Below are 18,049 nucleotides of genomic sequence, written 5' to 3'. Positions count from 1 at the left end.
CGGGGGCAGGGAGCAGAGCACAAGGGGAGAGAGGGAGGGGGAGGGGGCGAAGGGAGGAAGGAAATAAAACATTTTTTATAGCAATGAATCCATTTTCCTTTGAAAATGTCTTATTATCTTCTCAGAACCACCAAAGTTGGCTTCCCTCCACCATACCCCATGCTTTCCATTCAGAACACATTCTCACCACTTTGAATTGTCACTATGATCTTGTCCTCCACTAGAATGAGTTCCAAGGTCTTTGTTTTTCTGTCAGCGACCACCATAGTGCTTATCACACAGTGCGTACTTTCCATATATTTACTGAATTTGATCATCAACCCTCCCCAACAATGGATAATTACTATCCAATTGGATTTGCTCTAAATCCTGCCACAGATAAAAAGTGATTTTATAAAAATCAGTTACCGGGTTATAGATGATATTCTGCAGGTTTTTTAAGGACAACATCACTCTTTTTCACCTTATTGTTGATTGAGGTCTCTCTTTTATGTATGATCTAATAAGATTTTAAGCAAGTTTCATTTAAAGACTTCCCAGATTGAAGCTGAGGCTCCTGCCCTGTGTAAAAGAAAGAAAGAAAAATTAGTATGCATTTTTCTTCATCATAATTGTTTTTAATTTAAATTACAAATTATTTGATATTTACCAAATAACAGGATGCTATGACAATCAAAGATCTGACCCCAATTCTTACCTTGCATATTTGTCCACTAAATAATTTTGGACTATCAGTCCAGACTTAAAATATACATGAGAAGGAAGAGGGTTCAAATAGGCTGCACAGAAAGATCCAGAGCTAAAAAAAAAAAAAAAGAAAGAAAGATCCAGAGCTCACCTCCTCCCATGGATACAGCAAATCTACAACTACATATAAAATAACTTCTTTGAAAGGGGTACCTAGAAACTGGATGAACAGAAACAGAACGTCCACAAGAAGGCACAGCACTGAGAAAGAAGGGGCAGAAATACAGTCTCACACCCAGACATAGGATTCCACAGTCCAGGCAGAGCTCAAAGGTATGGAAGTTTTCCCAGAGGAGTGAGAGATTCAAGCTCACATCAGGCCTTATATTCTGCACAGATGAGACAGCCCCCAAAACAAATGGCTTTCAAAACCAACAGGGAATCAATCACCCGCAAAAACGACAGAACTGTGGGGAAGGGAAAACCCATTCTTAAAGGTAGCCCGTGTGCAGACTTGCTCAACCCTGAAACCAGCACAAAAATACCATACAAAAAGCAGAGACCAGAGGTGAAGGAGACCCCTTATAACCCTGGAGCATCTGCTGGAGAGGCAGGGGACAGCTGGGTTTCTGCCTTGGGACAAAGACACTGGTGGCAGCCATTTTTGCCATCTCATTCTGCCATACTGATTGCCCTCTAGACTTCTAATGTCAGGGGGTGCACAATGCTGAGAGCCCCACACAACCTTGTGCCTTTTCATGGCCTTGCAGCCAATAGGGCGATAACCCTGCCCACCAGAGCAGCCTGAAACACATGCAGCCAGGCCTAACAGCCAGCCTAACAGCAGGAGGAGGTCAGTCCTTCCCACCAGCATACCTACAGCCACAACCCTGCCACAACAGGATGGTGCATGCAGCCCACACCAGGGAGAACCCTGGAGCAACTGGCTCTGGTGGCCATGGGGGACTGTATTTCTGTGCCCCTCAGGACATCTACATAAAGCCACTCCTTCAAGACCAGGAGACATAGATGAACTACTTAATATATAGAAACAAACAGAGAGTCAAGCAAAATAAGGAGAGAGAAAAGTATGTTCCAAAAGAGAATTAAAAAAAAAAAAAGAAAAAAGAAAAAAACAAAATAAAAAAAGGGAGAAAAAAAAAAAACAAGACAAAACTTCAGAAAAATAACTTAAGAAAACACAGATAAGAAAACTATGCAATAAAGAGTTCAAAGTAAAGGGGAACCCTCTTGCACTGTTGGTGAGAATGTGAATTGGTATAGCCACTCTGGAAAACTGTGTGGAGGTTCCTCAAAGAGTTAAAAATACAGGGGATCCCTGGTGGCTTAGCGGTTTGGCGCCTGCCTTTGGCCCAGGGTGCAATCCTGCAGTCCCGGGATCGAGTCCCACGTCGGGTTCCCGGCATGGAGCCTGCCTCTCCCTCTGCCTGTATCTCTGCCTCTCTCTCTATGCCTATCATGAATAAATAAATCTTAAAAAAAAAAAATAGAGCTACCCTAGGACCCAGCAATTGCACTACTGGGGATTTACCCCAAGATACAGATGTAGTGGAAAACCAAGACACCTGCACCCCAATGTTTATAGCAGCAATGTCCACAATAGCCGAACTGTGGAAGGAGCCTCGGTGTCCACGGAAAGATGAATGGATAAAGAAGATGTGGTCTATATATACAATGGAATATTACTCAGCCATTAGAAACGACAAATACCCACCATTTGCTTCAACATGGATGGAACTGGAGGGTATTATGCTGAGTGAAGTCAGTCAATCGGAGAAGGACAAACATTATATGGTCTCATTCATTTGGGGAATATAAAGAATAGTGAAAAGGATTAATGGGGGAAAGGAGAGAAAATGAGTGGGAAATATCAGAGAGGGTGACAGAACATGAGGACTCCTAACTCTGGGAAATGAACAAGGAGTAGTGGAAGAGGAGGTGGGCGGGGGGATGGGGTGACTGGGTGACGGGTACTGAGGGGGGCACTTGACAGGATGAGCACTGGGTGTTATACTCTATGTTGGCAAATCGAACTCCAAAAAAAAAAAAAATACAAAAAAAAAAAGTTCAAAGTAATAGTCAAAAAGACACTTACCAAACTAGAAAGAAGAAAGGAATGAACACATTGAGAACTTCGTCACTCCATTGCTCTCTGGTCCCTGGGCCTCAGGAATCTCCCCTTCTAGTCAGGCCTGCCTCAGTTCACTTCAGGACCTCTCCTGCAGAAAACTGGCAGTGTGCAAACCTTGCTAACACCATTGCCCCACCACACCCCCAGAACCCCCATGTTGCAGATCCACACCCTCCAATGGGCTCCTGGATGGAGACCATTCAAATCTGCGCCACAAACCTGGCAGTGTGCAAGCAGCTCTAACAGGCCAGCATGACTCCAAATGATTACTGCCCCAAGAAGAAAGGAATATAGCTACCACACCAGTCCTTTTTTTTTTTTTAAGATTTTATTAATTTACTCATGAGAGACACAGAGAGAGAAATAGGCAGAGGGAGAAGTCCTCCTGCAGGGAGCTTGGTTTAGGGACTCAATCTCAGGACCCCAGGATCATGCCCTGAGCCAAAGGCAGATGCTCAACCACTGAGCCACCCAGGTGCCCCACCACACACCAGTCTGACTGCTGACCCAGCGGAGGGTTGGAGGCAGATCTGCTCTGCCTCTGCAGGTCCCACCTACCAACTAATACTTCTCAGGAGATAACACAGAGTATTCTGAAGTTTGGAGCTACTACATCCCTGAGAAATGCCTGCTCTGACTCAACTCAAGCCCACAGCAGCCCAAGACTGGTCTGCTAACACCACAAGGACCAAACATTGCACACAACAAGCAAAGAGAGCCCCTGCAGACAAATGGACTAAAGTCAAAAGTGGTTCATCCACAACAACAGGATGTATGCAACACATTAAGATACACCCCTGAAGAACCAGGTTCCAGTGAACAGGGAACACTGCATTGCAGGTCACTATAGGAACTCCTCTTCATAAAGCCAGGACTTTCAAGAAGAGACATAGGTGACTTTCCTAACAGACAGACACAGAGAGTTAGACAAAATGAGGAGACAAAGGAATATGTCTTAAATGAAATAGGACAAAACCACAGCAAGAGACCTAAGCAAAATGGAGATAAGTAATATGCCTGATAGATAATTTAAAATAATGATAATAAAGTACTCAAAGTGGAGATTATCAGTGAGACCTTGAACAAAGATGAAAAAAAAATCAAAGATAAAGAACACAATAAATGAAATTAAAAATACACTAATGGGAAAAATAGCAGGATACCAAAGCAGAAGAATGAATCAATGACCTGGAGGACAGAGTAATAGAAAGTAATCAAGCTGAGCAGCTAAGAGAAAAATATTATGTAAAATGAGAAGAGACTTAGGGAATTCATTGATGCTATCAAGTGCAACATTCACATTATAGAAACCCCAGAAGGAGGAGAAAAAAAATAGGGAGCAGAAAATTTATTTGAAGAAATAACAGCTGAAATCTTCCTAAATCTGAGCAAGGAAACAGACATCCAGATCCAGGAAACACAGAGATCCCTCAACAAAATCAACCCAAAGTGCTCCACACTGAGACACATAGTAATGAAAATGGCACAAAAGTAGTGATATTGAGAATGAGAACATTTTTTTTAATTTATTTATTTGACAGAAAGAGAGCAAGCACAAGCAAGGGTGAGCAGCAGAGGGAGAAGCAGGCTCCCTGCTAACCCAGGACCCCAGGATTATGACCCAAGCCAAAGGCAGATACTTAACTGACTGAGCCACCCAGATGCCCCAATGAGAGCATTTTAAAAGCAGCATGAGAAAGGAAACTCCATGAGGCTATCAGTTAATTCTTCAGCAGAAACCATGCAGGCCAGAAAAGAGTAGCATGATATATTTAAAATGCTGAAAGGAAAAAAATCTGTAGCCAATAATACTGTATCAAGTAAGGCTATAATTCAGAATAGAAGGAGAGATAAGGAGTTTCCTAGATAAACAAAAGCTAACCAAAAAAAAAAAAAAAAAAAACAGAGAAGTACAAAATTAGTAAAAGGAAGGAAATAAATATCAAAACAGAAATAAATGGAGACAAAAAATAGTAAAGATCAACGAAACAAGTTCTTTGAAGAAATAAACAAAATACTGTTTATCAATAAACTTTTAACCACACTCAAGAAAAAGGGCCTAATAAATAGAATCAGAAATGAAAGAGGAGAAATTACAACTGATACCAAATATAAAGGCTCCTAAGAGACTACTATGAACAATTATATGCTAACAAATTGGACAACCTACAAGAAACGGATAAATTCTAAGAAACATACAACCTTTCAAAATTGAATTAGGAATAAATTAAAAACCCAGAGAAACCAATTACTAGTAATGAAATTAAATCAGTAATTAAAACAAAAAAAAAACCTCCTAATAAACAAAAGTCCAAGACTAGAAAGCTTTACAGGTAAATTCCACCAAACATTTTAAGAACTATTAATTCTTCTCAAGCTATTCCAAACAAACTGAAGAGGAAGGAACCCTTGTACTCCAAACTTATTCTGCAAGGCCAACATTACCATGATAACAGAACTGTACAAAGACACTACCAAAATATATATATGTATGTATGTATGTATGTATGTGTGTGTGTGTGTGTGTGTATATATATATATATATATATATATATATATATGAAAGGCCAATATCCCTGATGAACACAGATGTAAAAATCCTCAACAAAATATTAACAAACCAAATTCAGCAATACATTAAAAGGATCATACACATGATCAAGTGGGATTTATTCCGGGGATGCAAGGTTGTTTCAATATCTGCAAATTATTTAATGTAAAGCACTATATTAACAAAACAAAGGATGAAAATCATAGGAACATCCTGGTAGATGCAAAAAAAATCATTTGCTTAAATTCAATATCCACTTTTGATAACTAAACTCTCAACAAAAGGAGTACAGAGGGAAATACCTCAACATAATAAGAGGCCACATATATGCCACAACTGACATCATACTCAGTAACGAAAAGCTGAAAGCTTTTCCTCTCAGATCAGGAGCAAGTCTGCACACTTATGCCACTTGTATTCAACACAGTATTGGAAGGCCTGACCAGAGAAATTAGGCAAGAAAAAGAAATAAAAAGCATCCAAATTGGACAAGAAGTAAAACTGTTGCTATTTGCAGAAGACAAAACTATATATAAAAAAAAAATCCCTAAACCCTCCACTATTCTAAACTATTAGAATAAATGAATTCAGTAAAGTTGCATGATACAAAATCAGTATATAGAAATCTGTTGCATTTCTATACACTAATAATGAACTCTCAGAAACAGAAATTAACAATCCCATTTACCATTACATCAAGAAGAGTAAAGTACCTAGGAATAAATTTAATCAATGAGGTAAAAGATCTGTACTCTCAAAACTGTAAGACAAAGACACTGGGGCACCTTGGTGGCTCAGTGGTTGAGCATCTGCCTTTGGCTCAGGGCATGATCCCAGGGTCCTGGGATCCCCACATCAGGCTCCCTACAGGGAGCCTGCTTCTCTCTCTCTGCCTATGTCTCTGCCACTCTCCCTGGGGCTTTGATGAATAAATAAATAAAATCTTAAAAAAAAAACTTTAAGACATTGATCAAAGAAACTGAAGATGACACAAATAAATGAAAAGATCTACCATGTTTAGAGACAGGAAGAATCAGTATTGTCAAAATGTCCATACTACCCGAAGCAATATACAGATTCAATGCAATCCCTATCAAAGTACCGATGGCATTTTCTACATAAGTAGAAAACAAATAACCCTAAAATCTGTATGGAACCACAAACAAAAAAGAACAAAAAACAGCCAAAGTAATTTTGACAAAGAATAATAAAGCTGGAGGTATCATGCTCCCGCATTTCAAAGTACACTACAAGGTACAGTAATAAAAAAGAACAGATAACTAGATCAATAAACACACCAGAGAGCCCAAAAATAAACCCACACTTATGTGGTCAGTTTATGATAAAAGAGGCAAGAATGGGGAAAGCACAGTTTCTTTAATAAGTAATGTTGAAAAAACTGGACAGCTACATGCAGAAGAAAAACTGGGCCATTTTCTTATACCATATACAAAAATAAACTGAAAATGGATTAAAAACTTAAGTAATTTTGATGGAATCTTGTCTCACATTTAGATCTTTCATCCATTTTGAGTTTATCTTTGTGTATGGTGCAAGAGAGTGGTCTAGTTTCATTCTTCTGCATGTGGATGTCCAATTTTCCCGGCACCATTTATTGAAGAGACTGTCTTTCTTCCAATGCATAGTCCTTCCTCCTTTATCGAATATTAGTTGACCATAAAGTTGAGGGTCCACTTCTGGGTTCTCTATTCTGTTCCATTGAGATATGTGTCTGTTTTGATGACCACAGCTTTGTAGTACAACCTGAAATCTGGCATTGTGATGCCCCCAGCTATGGTTTTCTTTTTTAAAATTCCCCTGGCTATTCGGGGTCTTTTCTGATTCCACACAAATCTTAAAATAATTTGTTCTAACTCCCTGAACTAACTCTGGGAAACGAACTAGGGGAGGTGGAAGGGGAGGAGGGCGGGGGTGGTGGTGAATGGGTGACGGGCACTGAGGGGGGCACTTGATGGGATGAGCACTGGGTGTTATTCTGTATGTTGGCAAATTGAACACCAATAAAAAATAAATTTATTATAAAAAAAAACTTAAATAAAAGACTTGAAACAAAACCCTTAAAAGAAAACATAGGCAGTAAGCTATCTGACATTAGTCTTGGCAGTATTTTTTTTGGATCTGTCTCCCGAGGCAAAAGCAAAAATTAACAAATGGGCCTACAAGAAAATAAAAACCTTCTACATGGTGAAGGAAGCCATCCACAAAACAAAAAGGAAGCCTACTGAATGGGAGAAGATACTTGCCCAATACGGGGTTTAACATCCAAAATACATTAAAAAACTCACCCAACTCAATATCAAAAAACAATCTGAGTAAAAAATTATCAGAACACCTGAACAGACTTTTTTCGAAGTAAGACATACAGATAAGTAACCAGCATATGAAAAGATGCTCAACATCACTAATCACCAGGAAAATGCAAATCAAACCCATAAGAAGAGATCTCCTCACACCCATCAGAATGGCTAAAATCAAGATGACAGGAAATTACAAATGTTGACAAGGATGTGGTGAAAAGGGAGCAGCTGTGCACTGTTGGTGGGAATGCAAATTGGTGTAGTCACTGTGGGAAGCAGTCTGAAGGGTTCTAAAAAAATTAAAAATAGAACTGCCATATGACCCAGCAATTGTACTTCTAAGTATTTATCCAAAGGATATAAACATAGTGATCCAAATGGGCACTGCCTCCCGATGTTTATAGCAGCCATGCCCACAATAGCCAAAACATGGAAAGAGCCCAGATGTCTATCGACAGATGAATAAAGAAGATGTGGCATATATATACAATGGAGTATTACCCAATTCCACTTCTTGGTATTTACCCCCAAAAAATGAAACGCACCAATTGGAAAAGACATATACAATCCTGTGTTCATTGCAGCATTATTTACAATAGCTAAGATATGAAAGCAACCTAATATCCATCATAGCTGAATCGATAAAAAAAAAAGATGTGGTTTATATATGAAATATATATGCAATATGACTCAGACATAAGAAATAATGAAATCTTGCCATTTGTGACAAACATGGATGGATCTAGAGGGTATTATGCTAAGTGAAAAAGTAACAAAACAGACCAACAGATACAGAGAACAAACTGAGGATTACCAGAGGGAACAGGGGTGGGAGGGATGGAGGAAACAGGTGAAAGAAATGAACAGGTATGCTATTCCAGTTATAAAATAAATAAAAGGAATATAATACAATAATCAGTAATATTGTAACAATTTGGTAAGGGGAAGTCACCAGCTACACCCAAGATCTGACGTTCACTACACAGTTCCTTGTACCCACTAACCTTTGTCCTGCATTTTTCCTGAAGCTCTTCTTTACAGCTTAGCCTTAACTCAGGTCAAAGACTCTATAGGCATAGTGTCCCTCGATGGAGACAGAAATGACTCCTCAAGCAAGAATGACTGCCCAGAGAAAAAGCGCTCTGGTGGCCCTAAACCCCTGACTCAGACTGTACAGATGGACCAGGGAGAGACCGCTGGAATGAACGACACTTACCTTTACCTCATCATAATACTAATGTAATACCAGGAGCACAAGCTTCATTTACGTAATAACCCATTCACTGGGCTTGAGGAGGCTCAGCCTTGAAAGTTATTCCCCCAATCTCGTTATTTGATGAAAATAAAGTCTCCTTGGTGCCACACTTCACCTGGTGTAGTTTTTGTCTGTGACTCACCAAGGAGCAAAGTCATGTTGGTTCAGTTACAGTAACAGATGTTTACTAGAGATAGTCAATGATATGGTAACAACTTTGCAGGGGAGGCTAATTAGACTTGTGTTCATTTCAGAAGCAATGTTATATGAACTACATATAAATGTGGACTCACTGTTACACCTGAAACTAATACAATGTTATATGTCAATTATTCTTCAATCAAAAAGACGAAACAAGTTTGTCCCATCATGCAGGCAACTTAACAGCAGGAGGAAAAAAGAAGGTAATTGTGATAAGCAAAATTAGCACTATCCTTTATTTTGACCACCCAAATCCTAAAGTGCTCAAACAGAACTAAAACAAATCAATAAATCTAAAACCATACATTCACAGAAAAACTATTAAGTTGTAATTTATTACTAAAAATAAAATAGCAAATTGTCCTGTACAACTACCAATACTCACTCAACTCTTCTGTAAAATGAAAACAAGAATAGCATTCACCTCACAGGTTTGCTCTGATTAAAGGAATTAATAAAACAATGCAATAGTGTCTATAAGTTTTTGCTCTTATTTTAATAGAAGGCATTGCTCTTTCTCCTCCAAGTTAAACAAGTCCAAAAAAAAAAAAAAAAAAATCCAGGGGCGTCTAAGTGGCTTGGTCTGTTAAGCCTCTGGCGTGGCTGGGGTCCTCCAGGTCCGGGCTCCTGGCTCAGCAGAGTCTGCTTTTCCCTCTCCTTCTGTCCTTCTGTCCTTCTGTCCGTCGCCTCCACCCCCTCATGCTCGTGCTCCTGCTCGCTCTTTCTCTCTCTCTCATAAATAAATAAATAAATAAATAAATAAATAAATAAATAAATAAATAAATAAAATCTTTAAAAAGAAAAAAAATCCAATACCTTGAATATGCATGATATTGCTTTTCCTTGTGGCTTTATTTTTTTTTTAATTTTTATCTATTTATGATATTCACAGAGAGAGAGAGAGAGAGAGAGAGAGGCAGAGACACAGGCAGAGGGAGAAGCAGGCTCCATGCACCAGTAGCCCGACATGGGACTCGATCTCGGGTCTCCAGGATCGCGCCCTGGGCCAAAGGCAGGCGCCAAACCGCTGCGCCACCCAGGGATCCCTCCTTGTGGCTTAAAAAAAAAAAAACTACTGGGGGGGGGGGATGTGCTGTGCATCAGCCACAGCTTTAAAGGTTAAAGTACTCATCTGATAGACGTCCCCATTAAGTAGCTCCAGGGGAGACTTCAAGGCGTCAAGCGCAACTAAAAGAGAAATGGAAGTCAAAGCTCCTACATCCCGCTTGCACGGATTCTGCCACTCCCCCGTACGGGGACTACGCAGCGAACCGCATCTACGAGTCTATTAAGAAGAGCGCGACACCGCGTCCCTCTTGGTGCGTCCTTCACGTAGACGTCGGTCAAGACCTCGAGACTCTTCCTACTGCTCCGTAAAATTCAGGAAGGGCGAGTCCGAGCAAGGAGAAAGGCCACGAAGACGCCGCGGCCGCGACGGGGGAAGCCAGCGCCCCCGAAGCCGCGCACGGGCCGCTGTTTCCCCTCGCAGGCCCTCGTCGTGTTCCGCGCGCAGAGCACCGAGGCGACCCGCCTCGGAACGTGTGACGCTGCAGTCAGGTGACTCGGCACCCGGCGGGCGGCGGCCGGCGGGCGGCGGGCGGCGGGCGGCTCCCGAGGCGGCTCCTCCGGGACCCCCAAGCCGCCCAGCGAGCCGCCGACAGGACCGGCGGGACGCGCCCCCGCACTCCCACCCGCCAGACTCCGACCAGGACCCGGCCACGTCCGCGGCCCCCGCCCCCCCCCCGCTGGCGCGCCCACTGCAGACCGCCCGCCGCGAACTCACCCCGGGCCCGCGGGGCAGGCGCTCGGCGCCCCGGGGGTCTGTCCGCCGCCGCGCGTCCCTCCGGGCGGCTACGGAAAGCGAGCGGAGTCAGGCCGCCTCCAGGCCCCGGTTCGCGCGCCCCGCAGCCGCGGCCCCGCCTGTGTGCCGGCCGCGCTCGGGGCCCTGCCGGCGGGGGGCAGGCGGCGGCCTCCGGGGAGGCGGGGCGCGCGGACGGGGGCGGGGCTGCGCGCGTCCTGGGCCTCCTGAGCGCGTCCTCCTGCCTCCGCCCCGCCGTCGGGTGGGAGCGGACGCGAGCGGCCTGCAAAGAAGGGGTCCGCCCTGCGCCCCGGCGTCCCCGAGCGTGCAGCTGCCCCGGACTCTGCCTTGGATCACGGTCCGAAGGCCGCCGCGCGGGAGGACCCGACCTGCAGACGCCCCATCGTCCTAGGATGGGGGCACCCGGGGTGTCGCCGACTGGCGGGGGGTGGGTTCGCCGCCCTCCCGGGGCCGGGGCCCGAAGCCCAAACCGCCCACTGGCCGCGCGACACTGGACTCGCAGCCGCAGTGAGGGACTCACCAGGTCCCGGCGACGGAGGGGGGTGAATGACCCCCCCGGGACGACCGGCGGCTCGAGCCTCGGGTAGGGGCGGGGCCGCAGGGGGTGGGGGCGGGGCCGCAGCGGGGTGAGAGGGGGACCCGGGCGGGGTAGGAGGGGACCCGGGCGGGGTAGGAGGGGGGACCCGGGCGGGGTAGGAGGGGACCCGGGCGGGGTAGGAGGGGGGACCCGGGCGGGGTAGGAGGGGACCCGAGCGGGGTAGGAGGGGGGACCCGGGCGGGGTAGGAGGGGACCGAGCGGGGTAGGAGGGGGACCCGGGCGGGGTAGGAGGGGGACCCGGGCGGGGTAGGAGGGGGGACCCGGGCGGGGTAGGAGGGGGACCCGGGCGGGGTAGGAGGGGGGACCCGGGCGGGGTAGGAGGGGGGATCCGGGCGGGGTAGGAGGGGACCCGAGCGGGGTAGGAGGGGGGACCCGGGCGGGGTAGGAGGGGGACCCGGGCGGGGTAGGAGGGGGGACCCGGGCGGGGTAGGAGGGGGACCCGGGCGGGGTAGGAGGGGGGACCCGAGCGGGGTAGGAGGGGGGACCCGGGCGGGGTCGGAGGGGACCCGGGCGGGGTAGGAGGGGACCCGAGCGGGGTAGGAGGGGGGACCCGGGCGGGGTAGGAGGGGGACCCGGGCGGGGTAGGAGGGGGGACCCGGGCGGGGTAGGAGGGGGACCCGGGCGGGGTAGGAGGGGGACCCGAGCGGGGTAGGAGGGGGGACCCGGACGGGGTCGGAGGGGGGACCCGGGCGGGGTAGGAGGGGGACCCGGGCGGGGTAGGAGGGGGGACCCGGGCGGGGTCGGAGGGGGGACCCGGGCGGGGTCGGAGGGGGGACCCGGGCGGGGTAGGAGGGGGACCCGGGCGGGGTAGGAGGGGGGACCCGGGCGGGGTCGGAGGGGGGACCCGGGCGGGGTAGGAGGGGGACCCGGGCGGGGTCGGAGGGGGGACCCGGGCGGGGTCGGAGGGGGGACCCGGGCGGGGTAGGAGGGGGACCCGGGCGGGGTAGGAGGGGGACCCGAGCGGGGTAGGAGGGGGGACCCGAGCGGGGTAGGAGGGGACCCGGGCGGGGTAGGAGGGGACCCGAGCGGGGTAGGAGGGGACCCGGGCGGGGTAGGAGAGGGGACCCGGGCGGGGTAGGAGGGGGGACCCGAGCGGGGTAGGAGGGGACCCGGGCGGGGTAGGAGGGGGGACCCGAGCGGGGTAGGAGGGGACCCGAGCGGAGCGGCGGTGGCGATTGCCCCCCTCTCAGGAGGGACCACCCTGGCCCCCACCGTGCGGTCAGGCTGCGGGAGCGCCTGGCTCGGGGGCCGCCTTCCCTCGGTTTCCTGTTAGGTGCCAGAAAGCTCCCGGGGCTGCAGCCTAGTAAAGGGGCGACGACGGGAGGTGAAGCCACGGCACTCGATGAGGCGACCGGGGGGTAGGCGGATGGGGAATTCGACCTCGGACGCAGCCTGGGGGGAGTCCAAACTGGTCGAGTCGGTGAGAGACAGGGAGGGGCAGCGATGGGGACCTCGTGGGACCGGCATTCTGGAAGTCAGGGAGGTGTTCTAAGGAAGAACAGCCACTAGGTGTCCCGTACTCATGAGAACGTAAAAGTGACCCGTGGATTTAGCAAGATGATTGTCACCAGTGACCGGCTCTGAAGTGGGCTGAGAAACGTGAGGCAGACAAGCGGCAGAAATCGCCACTATCGATAGTTTAAGCAGTTTTGCTGTGAAGAGCAGAGCGATTGTAGCTAAGAAAGCAGGAGAGTAAAAAAGATTTTGATTTCGTTTTGTTTCTGTTTTTGTTTGTTCTTAAAATGAGGAGATGCGGGGGCCCCTGGGTGGCTCAGTCGGGTCGCGACCGACTCTTGATTTGGGTTCGGGTCATCAGCTCGGGGCGGGGAAAGAGCCGGGCCCTCAGCGTCGAGGGGGCTGGCTCCGGGGCCTGCCCTGCGCCTCCCCCACTCCGCCACCCGCCTTTCCCCGCATCGAAGCGCTCCTGTGCTCTCTCTCTTGCTCCCTCTCGATTTTTTTTTTTTTTTTAAAGATCGATACTACGTGGTGCCTTGCAGACTTGAACAAGTAAGCCTCAGTGCCAACTACATTACGCGGTGACTTGTTACATGCTGCATATTTAAAATTATGAAAACAAAAAATTCACAAAACAATACTCTTGTTATGCAAAGCATTCTAATTTTTCATTTAAAGAATGCTGCTTACAACCCACTAAAAATATTTCCAAGACCCATTAATGGGTTGTAAACTGAGGTCTGAAAAACATTTTCAGGGGTGTATTAGAGCTGGCTCACACTAGCTTGCAAGAGCCAGTTTGGCCCATCTTCCATGTTAGTACCTTGAAATTGGCCAGGAATGAAAGTATATACACCACGTATATACTAGACATAGACGTACCGCTACAACCTAGCGCCTCACCCACCACCACCCCCGCGACCCCAAAGCTGAACGTTAGACATTTTTAGCACCACACTACTGACCCTACTCATATGATCCAGTAGAACAGAGAATGCTAAGAATGTAAGAGAAAGGGGATGGTTACAAGAGTGGCTCTTGAGATGATTTTGCCCTAAAGTCACAGAAATAGACATTCAGAATATCAGTTCAAAACAATGACATAGATGTTACAAATTATTTGCAGACAGTTCCCTTAGATTTCCTAAGCTGAAGGGATCATTTCTAGTTGGATCAATTTCTTTTTTTCATCTCTTTATTGTTCTTTCCTTACCCAAGAAAACATATTTATATAGTACAGTGTGGCTGCAAATTTAGAAATAGCATGATATAAAGTGTCTTATAAGCAAAATGTGAAATAATGTATATTGCCCCAGTTGTTAAAAACGTAGTAAAAAATGATCTTAGATGTATGAATTGAAACTGTGCGCTCTTGGGCAGCCCCGGTGGTACAGTGGTTTAGCGCTGCCTGCAGCCCGGAGTGTGATCCTGGAGACCGAGGATCGAGTCCCACCTCCGGCTCCCTGCATGGAGCCTGCTTCTCCCTCTGCCCGTGTCTATGCATCTCTCTGTCTCTCTGTGTCTCTCACGAATAAATAAATAAAATCTTTAAAAAAAAAAAAAAAGAAAAAAAAACTGTGCGCTCTTGCTTCTTGGTAGGATTAACACCTTAAAAAGAAATACCTGCCATAGTTTGTTAATAATGTGAATCCTGTTTAAAGGTAGGAAGTAATTCTGGTGGTGATTTTGCTTGTTATGGTGTTGAGGTGTTTTTGTTGCTATAATTAAAAATTTATTACCTCCATGCATTGATTGAATGGTGATGCCAGTGCTGGGAAAATATGCCCCAAATCAATAATTTTGGAATACAAGCTAAGTGTGCTAAAATAGTGTAAAGAACTTTAAATAACTGCTCTGATACATCATGCTGTGAATTTAGAAGTCAAAACTCTAGAACCTTTAGCCATAATCATGATATATAAAAAAGCAATATTTAAAAATCTGCCAAATTGTTACAGATTTATGAGTTCTGAGAATATACACTCACTTTTCATTTAGTCTCATGAGAAAATTAGTCTTGTATTGTTCAGATTTTAAATTATGCAGCCTTTAGGGCTGCATTATTTCAATTTTTTTTATTTCAATTATTATTTAAGTAATCTCTACCCAACTCAGGGCTCAAACTCATGATCCCGAGATCAAGAGTTGTATGCTCTACAGACCGAGCCAGCCAGGTGCCCCAGGAGTGCATTCTTGGAGTGCATTCTTCATGAAACCGTGGCACTTATATTTCTTAGACATAGGTCTACTTCCCAGGAAGAATTCATGATTGGTGTCATCAACCTCTTCTGACTATCCTCCCCTCTGTAAATGGACTCATTTCTTCTTTAAATCCCCTTGCTTTCAACTAATCTCTCTCTTTTTTATTTATTTATTTATTTTTTTTAATTTATGATAGTCACAGAGAGAGAGAGAAAGAGAGGCAGAGACACAGGCAGAGGGAGAAGCAGGCTCCATGCACCGGGAGCCCGACATGGGATTCGATCCCGGGTCTCCAGGATCGCACCCTGGGCCAAAGGCAGGCGCCAAACCGCTGCGCCACCCAGGGATCCCCAACTAATCTCTCTCTTAACCCCAATACTGGCACCACCCAAGGGCACTCAGCCTCTCTTTCAACCTTCAGATACCCTGTGTTCGGATTCAGCAGGCTTACCTCTTATGTTCTACAGGATCATGTCTCTAATCTAGTCTTTTTAGGTGTGAGAAACAAGCTTCTAGAACTATGGTTTTGTCATAAAATGAAAGAATCTTGAAGAAGTGAAAGATCTTCAGAGGATTGTAACTTACATTAATTCATCCCAGTGGCTCAAAGAATATGAGATGCTGTCCTATTTTTAAAATACTTTTCTTGGGGATCCCTGGGTGGCGCAGTGGTTTGGTGCCTGCCTTTGGCCCAGGGCGCGATCCTGGAGACCCGGGATCGAGTCCCACATTGGGCTCCCGGTGCATGGAGCCTGTTTCTCCCTCTGCCTGTGTCTCTGCCTCTCTCTCCCTCTCTGTGTGACTATCATAAATAAATAAAAAATTTAAAAAAAAGTATTTAAAAATAAAATAAAATAAAATACTTTTCTTGAAAGCCTTGGCAGACTATGATATGTTAACTAGAGAATACTATATTGTTACTTTACATGAGAATATATCTGAAATTACATAAATTTTTAAAGTGAAAACACAATAGAATACCTAAAGTACCATGTATATTATACTAGGTAACATTTTAGGCGCTAGAGATACAATAGGTAAAAAAACATAGCTTTGCTGGAGCTTATATCTAGTCAGAATTAGACAATAATTATACATATGTATTTTAAAATGCAAAAGAATGATGTCAGTAACTGTTAATGCTCATTGTGATCTTTTTCCTGCAAAGTAGGTGAGATTCTTGATACTATTGAAAGGCCTCCCTCAGCTCCGTGCAGGCAGTATCCTATGTAGCCAATGAGGTTTATCCGAGGTGCAATTATCGCTCATTAGAAAGGCCTCTCTCAGCAACCCAATCTGAATATTTAACCAGTCCTTCTCTTGCGTAGCTAATCCTCCTCCAGCTTGTATTTACACAGCTCATTATAAAACAAAGTAACAAGGAAAACCTCAAGGGAAGAATTTCTGAGTCAGGTTTGAGCAAGCAAGACATCCAGATAGTTTTTTCCAAGTAGAAAAATGTGATTGAGTCCATGTAATAAAAACCCCTTTTATTTTGAAAATGTCAAAACATACACGTGAGTGGAGAGATAGTACAATGAGTTTCCATTTACTCATTTCCAGCTCCAGCAATTATCAACATGGCCTATCTTCTTTCATGTGCACTTCATCCACTCCTCACCACTGGCTCATTTTCAAGAAAATCTTAACACTTCATTTAATCTCTAAAACTTAAAAACTGGGATCCCTGGGTGGCGCAGCGGTTTGGTGCCTGCCTTTGGCCCGGGGCGCGATCCTGGAGACCCAGGATCGAGTCCCACGTCGGGCTCTCGGTGCATGGAGCCTGCTTCTCCCTCTGCCTATGTCTCTGCCTCTCTCTCTGTGTGTGTGACTATCATAAATAAATAAAAATTTAAAAAAATAAAAATAAAAAAAAATAAAACTTAAAAACTGGTAGTTACACTTAATAAGACCCAGGTTCACATTTTTGGCCAGATTTTATAAGCGATGTGTACTTTCAATTGCAAGTCATCAGGAGGCACTTAATGTCAGTTTTTTTCTTTTTATGCTATCAAGACTGGCCAGTGATTTCAGATGATATTAGTCTGATTCCTCCATCACAACATTCTCAACAGTTTTTGACCCAATGGTTTTAACAGCTACCTGTTGATGGTCATTGCCTAGGTCCAGTATTTCATCAAGAACCGAAAAATGGGTAATATATCAATTCCATCATTCCTCCTATGTTTATGAATTGGAATTCTTGTATAAGGAAATATGGTTCAGTGACCCCAAGGTGAAGTTTATACTGGAAAGTCAAGGTAAGTGCTGAATTCTTTCCCTTTATGTAGAGATTTTTATGATAATAAGTCAATTCCCTAAGCTCCACAAAAGGTAACCAATGAATTGGGTTTTTTAAAGCTCATTATGAATTGATGAATATTAATATACTTGATATGTTTCTAATTTTTTTCTGATACTTAGACTATCCCATAACTTATCCCATATCCATACAGGTTATGCATAATTATCCCATTATCCCCTGAGATGGAACCCCCTTTGAGTTGGCTTCCGGGTTCTTTTGACACAACCTGGTAATCTTAGATAGTTTCCTTGCTTTGTGGTATGACAATATATCCCAAACTACCATTGTTATTTCCTGCCAAACCTGGACTTAGCAGTTTCTCCAAGAAACCTTTAAGTGGGAAATGGTATATATAGAGACCACAATTTTGACTAGAGATGCTTATGCCCGTGGGTTGGTTTCTAGACTTCTTCAATAGGTGAAGCTAGGGAAAATGTTTGCTTAAAAATATACATAAACATATTTAATAAAACATATATTAGGGGCAGCCCGGGTGGCTCAGCGGT

At 45.3% G+C, this 18,049-nt stretch overlaps 2 protein-coding genes across 8 annotated transcripts in view; one reads left to right on the top strand and one right to left on the bottom strand.

The window, feature by feature from the left end:
- LGALS8 (galectin 8) overlaps positions 1–11,096 on the bottom strand; it is a 28,737-nt gene extending 17,641 nt beyond the window's left edge. For 2 of the 7 annotated variants that reach the window (XM_055308826.1, XM_055308827.1), the window contains exons 1-2: positions 10,948–11,094; positions 409–561 (exon numbers count right to left, since the gene is read on the bottom strand). In XM_055308826.1, coding sequence (XP_055164801.1) covers positions 409–450 — 42 coding nt within the window. In that variant the 5' untranslated portion in view covers positions 451–561; positions 10,948–11,094. Of the gene's footprint in view, positions 1–408; positions 562–2,803; positions 2,938–10,292; positions 10,643–10,947 lie in introns of those variants that run through there. The other 5 variants (XM_055308822.1, XM_055308823.1, XM_055308825.1 and 2 more) reach the window with 5 other exon arrangements.
- Positions 8,546–17,510, top strand: LOC129499121 (translation initiation factor IF-2-like). The gene is made up of 4 exons (XM_055308755.1): positions 8,546–8,558; positions 10,321–10,483; positions 10,718–11,566; positions 17,363–17,510. Exons 1-4 carry the CDS (start codon positions 8,546–8,548, stop codon positions 17,508–17,510), a joined length of 1,173 nt encoding a protein of 390 aa, XP_055164730.1.
- The last annotated feature ends 539 nt before the right edge of the window (positions 17,511–18,049 follow it).

Source organism: Nyctereutes procyonoides, unplaced genomic scaffold, assembly GCF_905146905.1.
Source record: "Nyctereutes procyonoides isolate TBG_1078 unplaced genomic scaffold, NYPRO_anot_genome, whole genome shotgun sequence".
Lineage (NCBI taxonomy): Eukaryota > Metazoa > Chordata > Mammalia > Carnivora > Canidae > Nyctereutes > Nyctereutes procyonoides.
This window is presented reverse-complemented; position numbering and strand designations above follow the sequence as displayed.